Source organism: Atta colombica, unplaced genomic scaffold (genome assembly GCF_001594045.1).
Source record: "Atta colombica isolate Treedump-2 unplaced genomic scaffold, Acol1.0 scaffold9, whole genome shotgun sequence".
NCBI classification, from domain to species: domain Eukaryota; kingdom Metazoa; phylum Arthropoda; class Insecta; order Hymenoptera; family Formicidae; genus Atta; species Atta colombica.
This window is the reverse complement of record NW_017259583.1, coordinates 5009319-5018450: the sequence shown is the minus strand read 5'-3', so window position 1 is coordinate 5018450 and position 9132 is coordinate 5009319. Positions and strand designations below refer to the sequence as shown.

Sequence of the window (9132 nt, the reverse complement as noted above, 5' to 3'; positions counted from 1 at the left end):
AGAGAGAAAATAAAATAAAAATGAAAGGCACACTTTAAAGAACACCTTACTCACATGTTCCAAATCTGCCCTTCTGTTTGGTTCCATCTAAACACGAGGGTATTTTAAAAGTTAACGCAAAAATTACATTTTATAAAAGTTTAAATTGATAAAGTATTTATTTTTTATATTTGAAATTAGCTAAATATTATATAAATATTATATAAAATCTGAATTATCAAATAAAACATAAAACAAGTTGCATATTCAAAGATTTTACAAAACATACATATATTTTAGTTGTTAAATCACAATCTTTTGTTACTGGATAAGAGAAGAGTATAAGTTGTACATACATAAAATATGTGCGTGCAGTATTAGAATTAGTTTATCTGAAAATCGTTTTTAAGACAGTAACACTTCCATGAATTTTTAATTTTTAAACAAGATCAAAGCAATGACTTAGCCAAACATTAGCCAAGATATATATATAGAGATATATATATATATAGAGAGAGATAGAAACCATATTATAATGTGGAATATAAAAATTCAAAATTCAAACTCACTTGATCTTCTATTGTGCGATGATCGGTCTCCTGTAGCCATGTACCAAGAATCACAGAATCATTAGCATGGCAAACCACACTCAATAAGGAAGTAGTCGTATTTCCAGGATTATCGGTAAGCGTGAACTCCGAAACCAACATTCTCAGAAGGTGCGTGTAAGAACCTATGTTCATATAATAATGTAAATAAATTTCAAATTAAAGAATAAAATATAAATATATTTTATAGTATTATTCTATTTATAGATTTTATACCTTCGAACATTTGCGGTGGTAGTAGCAATAACGTTTCATATAAACGCAAACGAACCATAGCTGCAGGAGCTTTCAATTGCTGACCATAATTCTTTAAAACAGGAGACAAACTGAAAAAAATATATCCTAGTTATAGAATCGATGCTCCAAATATTTCTTTGTCGCGTTACATAAAAAATATATCAATATTTAGTACTTTGTCAGCATTGCCAGAGCAGATTCAATCGGCGTGAGTAATCGCCGTGTAATATCATCGTTCAGAAGTTCCGGGCAATGCAACAGGAAACTGTACATAGCGGACAATGCGCCGGCACGTCCTTCCAAAGTCACTTGCCACGTGAAAGCATCGCCGCGAGCTTTTTCACTCTCAAGTTCTTTGTTCGAACGCGGGAAGGAGTTTCTCCATAGAAGTAACATTCTCGGTAATAAGCCTTTTACTACTGCCGTACCTGTATGCATATAAATTATATGCATATATATGTCTCACGCTTAAATTATTATTCATTATTAAATAAAAAACATTTATACCTAGAGTCATAATTGCTCCTATCAAAAGCCATCCTGCATGCGTGCGATTTAAAGACAAACGGCTGTTTTGACTCGCGCTTCTCAAGAGTTCTTCCGCTGTATTGAAAATTATCTGAAAATAGGAAACTCAATAATTAATCCCGCATGATTGATATATAAAGTAGAGCACAATGCACAAGAGCAAATATACCTTTCCTTTAGTATGAGGGACTCCTAAAGGTGATAAACGAACACTTCCTAACACCGCGGCAAGAGCACTGCTATAACCGGCTATAGCTTCCGGTGAACTACGCATATTCTCAATCCCATCGACACAGCGATCTATCAAAGGTGTTATTTGACTTGGTACTGCTACACATATGCACCGTAAACACCAGGAAGCCGCCAGTCTAGCCGCTTGACACGGATGCACCAGAACAGCCATTATGGCATCGATCAAATCTGAAATAAATACATAATTAATTAGACTATTTCTATATTGAAGAAAAAAAAAGGATATTTTGTATACGCAAATACATACTTAGAGATTGATCGGATAGCAAATTTGTAGCTGTGGTACCTAATCCTAGTATCAGATTGCCCATTTCTTGTAATGCACACACTAATAAATGCTGACTGAATAACGTTTCTTGATTGCAATCTTTGGCGTTTTCTGGACTGAAATCTAATAAGTCACAATGCGATTATATATGACTGTACATTATATTAAAGTATGAAGAAAAGATCTTACCGATGGAATTCATTTGCTTCAGAATAATATGCGCTATCTCCTTACAAGCAGCTGCTTGAGCTCCTTCTCCTAATAATTTGCCGATGGTACCGCGTAAAATGAAATTCACACATTTACGTGAATATACTGCCTCGACGTGAGAACTAGCGGCTTTTGGATTTGTAACCAGATCTAAAACGTGTGCGATTAATGCTCCGATATTTCGTTCCAGCCAAGTACCGCCCAACATTTGAACGAATATCACGTATGCCTGTAATAGCATTAAATGTGTTTTATCATGGACATGTTTTAATGAAAATATACTCCAAAATAAAGTTAAAGGCTTTTTGATTCAATAAGAAAAATGCAAATGATGTACTGCTTTGTTTTCTTAAAAAGTAACAGCAAAAATATTTCTTGCACAATTATATAAATTTGTAAATTTTAAGAGCATTTAAAGTTTGTTTATATATATATATATATATAAAATAGCTTACATGTGTCACCCCAACTCGCACTTCTCTATTTATGCTGGAGCTTCCTTTTATAATCTCACCAGTTCCTTTTAAGAAACCCACACCACCTCTTAAAAATCCAGACATCAGGATATTTAATACCTCATCAAGTGAAGCTTGCTTAATACCTTTGTTGTGTGCAACTATGTACATTAAAAGATTTAGATAAATAAAATAAGTGCCTAAATTTGGATACATATTTTCATAATATATTTTTACTTTAATACCTGTAAGATTTTTTATCTTGGGTGAAGGAAGCTGCGTCATTGCCACTAAGGTACCCAATAATTTAGCAACGGAGCATCTCACTTCGTAATTTGAACCTTCGAATGCCCGGAAGCATAGTGTTGCAACGCTTTCGATTTCAGTCGTATATAAAAACGGAGCATGATTCAACATCTCCAACAAACACTGTAAAAATAAATTATGATAAATATAGAAAAATGGAGCAAATAATCAACATTTCTTTCATAAATATAAGTACCTTCGCAGCAGCACATCTTACTGCCATCACTCTGTCGGTCAGATAATGCCTAGAAACTTTGTATATTTCCTTATGCACATTGGTTATCGCGGATCCCATTCCAGCACATACCTAATTATAGGATAAATATACATTAAGTTATAAACATATTTTATTTAGATAGTTACAAAAATTTTTAACAATAATATAATACTGTCACCTTTTCTAACGTGTGCATAATTTCTATCCGTGTCTGTGATTCAGCAGAACGTAAGGACTTTATTAGAATCTGTACAGTTTCCTCATATGACCTGCCCATCATTCTTCCCAATTTCTCATACATGCATCCCACGCAGCAAATAGCAGCTCTAGATAAACAGCATGTATGTATACATATTGCAGAATTACATCAAATTTATTATTAAATTTATTAATAAAATTAACAATATTCACAGTTTTGTGGGTAGAAAACTTGGTGAATCATCCTTATTCCTCAAGATATCATTGCATTTGTTGACAGTATCAAACAGCAGGAATGTGTCACCTACACTGAACAAAGTTGCTAGGCATCTTGCAATGAGACGTCGAGTTGGTGGACCAGGTGCTCCTTGCATATGCCTTGTCAATTGCTCCACTAACTTTTGCTGACATCCTTTAATATCACTCTGTGAATATTTAGCACAGATTAAACATTTATCATAAGTTTTTAATAAATTATTAAATAAATAATTTCAATCATATCTCTTGTTAATAATAAACTGGACAACTATCAATATTAAACTTTTTTAAATTGATACCTTTTGAGCAGCAACCAAAACTTTGTCTAGAAAGCGTAACCATTCAAAGATGAAAACCGGTCGCTTAGCCTCTGGGATTTGATTAAGAGCATCCTCATTGAGGGTCAGACTATGACTCAACTCCATCATTGTTTTAAATATACGCACGAACAGGCTGGTCTCAAATATCGGTCACTCAATTTCCTTCTACAATGCAATCACATTAAATTCTCTATCATTTTACAATTATTGGCTGATGACATATAGACTTAAGATTTAAAATTAAGGCAAAATGTATTATATATTAGGATGTATTGAAGGTGTGTTTTTCATTATCGCGTTTTAGAGTGCGGATGTAGGATGGCGAAAATGCGATAAAATGCGATTAGGACAGTGTTTACTGGTGTTTACGTCACAGGACAGCAGTCTAAGTGTCATCACTTGAGCGAAGATATTTTCATGGCACTAAGTATCTTTCGAGAGATATCACTTCGTTACTTTAACACTTATATAGATTAATCGTGTCTCAATGACAGCATCGTTATCGGTATCGTCGTTGTTTTCTACGAAACTCCAAATTATCACAACGACGAATGACGCGTATGGATGACAAATTTTGATGTAAGGTTAGGACAGTTCGGACTGGGTCACTCCAGCCACGTCTGGTGGCGCGTTGGTTAGTTGATGTCGCGAGAGTGTCGCTAAAGAGAACCTGAGAGAAGTTATGTCGGTCTTTTTACATCCATTTTTGGTTTGAGAACTATGCTATATTTATTTTCTGACCTTGTCAATAAAATCGATCATAACACAGAGAATTGTATCAAAATGTACTGCAGGCGGAAAATACATGTAATATATTTCGATGGTAACAGGAAAAAGCTAAATTATCTTAAAAAATATTAAATATAAATTATAATTTGTAGATCACTTAAACATTTTGCAAATTTAAAAATACACATATTATTTATAAATTTCTGTATAATAATATTCTTCAAATCAAGATATTATAACAATAATATGGATTTTACTTAGTTCTATTTATTAAATATTAAATGCATTATAATAATAATAAGCATACATTATGATCAATAATTTACAAGATTAATTGGTCGATTTGAATCCATTTTCCAATATTAATTATTCCCGGATAGTATAATGAATGACAGAATCATTCACGTCTTATTCTAAAATAAAAGAGTTATATATTTAGTATTCATTATTTTAAATAATAATAACAACACTTCCAACTTATTTCTTATTTAATATTTTAAATAAGTTTCCCGAATCTATTTTATATTTTTTATTTTAAATAAGTCGTATCAGTTTTTTATCGATTTCTACGATATTTTAAATAAGTGTAACAGTTATTTTATTGAGCCATGATCGATATTATACGTAAGAATTTCTTATACACAGATAATTTTCAGCAACAGTGGTGTCATAAATTAATTTTTTTGCTGGAAAATTAAATAATGATTAACAAGATATTTAATACTTTTAACCAAAGCTGTATTGAGCGCAAATTATTTCGCAATATTTAGAAAATTTGCATATGTCTTTATAAAGGATGTATAGAATATTATCAACTCTTGTTTAAATATGAATCATGTAAAATATTTTTTATTTTTTAAAGTATAATAAAAATTGAGACATAATGTACGTTAGAATATCAAAAATCGCACACGCGAATAATTATGTTTATAAAAAGAATCGCGTAAAAACAGGATTAAACTAGTACTAGAGATGCTACAAAGCAAAGCGTGAAATGTACGACGATATCCGTTTGTCAAAACGTATGTAAAATACGAATAATTGAATAAACCGTGAATATTTTTCATACGCATTGTGTATTCAAACGGCGCGCGGCGAACAATAAGGAGTGGGGGGGGGGGGAAGCGTATCGCGCGGCGTAGTAGTTGACTACGTCATCACTTCGGCATTCGCTCGACGACTTCGGAGCGAGATATACGTAGTACGAAATGTTCCGCATGTTGCATCCACGAAAATTAAATACCTACGGACGCGAATTTATCATTGCTCATAATTTGCGACCCGTGAACACGTCGTGGCGACTGCCATTCGTATAATTATACTATTACACGTTCTAAATAAATGTCAATTTATGATAGTTTAGAAATTACGAATTGTTACACATTTAGACCGGTACTCTTTAATAGTCATGAGTGATAACACGGCTTTGCATATCATTCTCTATTTTCAGATCGAAAACGTACGATGCATAAATTTAGATTTATTAAATCACGGAATTACGATTCAGAAAATAACAAAACACGAAAAGTAATAAAAAATTAAAATGCGTCAATCTTTTGTTAAAAATATTGCGTACTGCGCGAATTTTTGTGTAACAAAAAGTTATCACAAATTAAACATTTATTACAACACAATTTTAAATACCTAAGATATAGATAAGTTGTGCGCGCGTACGAGTCCAAGAAATAAAGCAAAGATCGTGCAATAAAGTCTATATTTATCGAAAAATCTTAAAAATGTAACGACTAGATTATTTTACTGATTTTATAATATGCGTTAATATTTAGATGATCGACGCGCAACCTTGGGAATTGTTTTGGAAGGGCGACGCATCATGTTTATGCGAAGTTACTACGCATTCCATTATCAAAGTTCTACAATAGGCCTGTTCTACAATATGTCGTATGTCGGCGTCGGATGTCGAACACATGCCTATTCGGTTATTGGCTGTGGAAAGAATTGACCTTGATTATTTAATGGTTAATTTCTTATGGCATGACATACAACAACGTTTCCCGACTGACTAAGCCATACAGGCAGATAGCCTCGCGTGTCGCTCTTCTTCACATTTCTTTTTAAAATGTAATCGCGATAAATGCTAAATAATATGAAACATTGTATTTTATTAAATACTAAAAATATATGATACGTATACTAGCTCGCACGATTAATTATTCATAACAGAATTGAGACAATCATATATCATGTAACAGATATTTCGTACGATTCATTCATTTGGAATCAAAACGCGAAAAATAAAATTTATTACTATTTCGTGATAATTACGGACGACAATTATTTTTTTAATGTAACATTTTTGTCTCGCTTGAGTATAACTCGATTATTCTTTGGATGGTATTACGCGAGTTATAAAGAAGCTATGTTAATATAAATATTCTTATGCGAATAAAGCAATTCCTGCTTTCACAGGAGTATAGTTTATATAATTAATATTTAATTAATTTTTTATTTTCATGCATCTTTCGTTATACGTATAAAAAATATAATTATGCAATTATTTGTCGATAATAAAAGAAATATTTCTCTTTTCTATTAATCTCTAACTCATTCCATGACTCTAATCATATTTTAGGCATCGTAGTAAGAGATTCAGCTCTTATATGTTACATTTTTCAGATATTTTCCCTCACGGATATATCTTGATGTGGTGAGAGGGCTCAATACCCAGAGGATACATACAAAAAGAACGGGTTTTCTCAAGTATTTAAAAATTTTTGGATTTATTCTAAATGCTATATTTAGATAAATTTTTAGATATTGAATAAAATCGTTCTCTTCGTGTAAAAATCCAACGATGGGGAAGCTAACGTACCCTCGTCCGCCGATTTAATTGAAAGTGAACCGCAGCCGGTTCGTTGCGTCGCACGTTTGCTTCGGGAGAACCGTTCAAGTTATCGGACTCAAATTATAGTCCGCGCGCGATTATAGTGCATTATTCGCGAGTGTTTTACGCGAGTGTTTTACGAGATGTCAACCATATTCTGAGAAGAGGAGGAGGTCTGGGAGAGGCATTGGGCACCGGCAGAGCAATCTTGCGGTAACTATTTTTTGTTTATATAAAATCAATATTTTTCTTCTATTTCTTCTTGAGTCGGTTTATTTTACAATGATATAAAAATGATAATTAGACAAAGGATTATTTTTAAATTATTTTGAAATTTCATATATACGAAAAAATTTTTTAAATCTGTTTTAAAAAATGTATAATTATTTTATAAATATCTAATTCAATGATGCATTAAAAAAAAATCGATATTTATAAAAATTATATATTTTGAAAATTATATGATTATTTTAAGAGAATTTTTTTGTTTTTTTAATATTGTGTTCTTTCTAGTTTGTTATAATTTGAATTTTATATTTTTGATTACAGAATCATCGTAGCGATGTTGCAGAAATAACTCCACTGTTGCGCGTTGGATTGGTGAGTGACGAATTAATGTTTTTATGTAACGGATGTATATTAAAATAATTTTATTAATATATTATATATCTATAAATGCATATATACATTAATTTAATAAAAATATATGGATAAATATATGTATAGCATTACATCCATTGTCTTAAAATGAATAAGTTAGAACAGATTAGGGTAGGATAAACTTAATCCTGGATGCCTTCTTATTATTGAATGTATTGTGTATGTACTATTATATTTATAATGTCACGTTACACCCAGTTTGAGTTATTTCTAATTATTTCTATATGTCGTCACTGCTTTTACACAATATCTTATTAATTTAATTATAAGAATAAAACTAACTTTAACTTAGGAAGATTATTCAATTTAGCTCAATTTTGTTTACTAATTGTTTACTAATTGTAAATTTATACGTTAATGTGAATGCTTTGATACGAAGTAACTCAAGCTCGGTTTGATAATTCAAACTCAGAAATATAATAAAAATCGGTTGCTTTGATGATCGTGTTTAATAAATATTAAAGTAACTCGAGAAAAACTATTTTATATATAATTATATAAAATTACATAAAATATATAACTTTATGTAATTGTATATAAATGGACATATTTTAATTATATATAATTATATATAAAATTTAATATAATTTTATATATAATTATAAATAAATATATATAATTATATACAATTACAAAATTTGTTCATTTATACACAATTATATAAAATTAGATATATTTTTATATAATTTTATATAATTACATATAAAATAGTTTTTCCCGAGTTTTTCTGAAATCACTATTATAGTAGGCGTTAATAGTAAACGTATCGAAGTGCGCGGCACGCTGCATGTGAGTAACTAGGCAGCCGATTATGGCATTAGTCGTAAACTCTGACTTATATATGTATTATATTAATTTGTCATAAACCATGTTTGAAATGGCATCCTTGACCGAGGATCGCAGAGCGGCCGAGATTGCCAAGAAAGTTTCAGCATTTTCAGTTGCATGAAACAAGGGACTATTGTAAGAGCTCGCTATCTCGTTCACTCTCAGCGCATCCGGTCATAGGCTTCTGCTTGAGTGCGTGGCTACCGCCAGATGGCCGTCTGACTCTGTGTCGCC

General features: G+C 31.5%; 1 protein-coding gene across 5 annotated transcripts in view; it reads right to left on the bottom strand.

The window, feature by feature from the left end:
* The window catches only part of LOC108693464 (HEAT repeat-containing protein 5B), an 11318-nt gene extending 6909 nt beyond the window's left edge, over positions 1-4409 (bottom strand). For 2 of the 5 annotated variants that reach the window (XM_018202431.1, XM_018202433.1), the window contains exons 1-15: positions 4196-4409; positions 3816-4001; positions 3472-3683; positions 3239-3386; positions 3040-3150; positions 2783-2966; positions 2538-2698; positions 2062-2311; positions 1852-1995; positions 1522-1772; positions 1332-1443; positions 1000-1252; positions 804-913; positions 549-712; positions 55-87 (exon numbers count right to left, since the gene is read on the bottom strand). In XM_018202431.1, the coding sequence (XP_018057920.1) occupies positions 55-87; positions 549-712; positions 804-913; positions 1000-1252; positions 1332-1443; positions 1522-1772; positions 1852-1995; positions 2062-2311; positions 2538-2698; positions 2783-2966; positions 3040-3150; positions 3239-3386; positions 3472-3683; positions 3816-3944 (2262 nt within the window). In that variant the 5' untranslated portion in view covers positions 3945-4001; positions 4196-4409. The remainder of the gene's footprint in view (positions 1-54; positions 88-548; positions 713-803; positions 914-999; positions 1253-1331; positions 1444-1521; positions 1773-1851; positions 1996-2061; positions 2312-2537; positions 2699-2782; positions 2967-3039; positions 3151-3238; positions 3387-3471; positions 3684-3815; positions 4002-4195) is intronic. The other 3 variants (XM_018202434.1, XM_018202435.1, XM_018202432.1) reach the window with 2 other exon arrangements.
* Positions 4410-9132: the final 4723 nt, after the last annotated feature.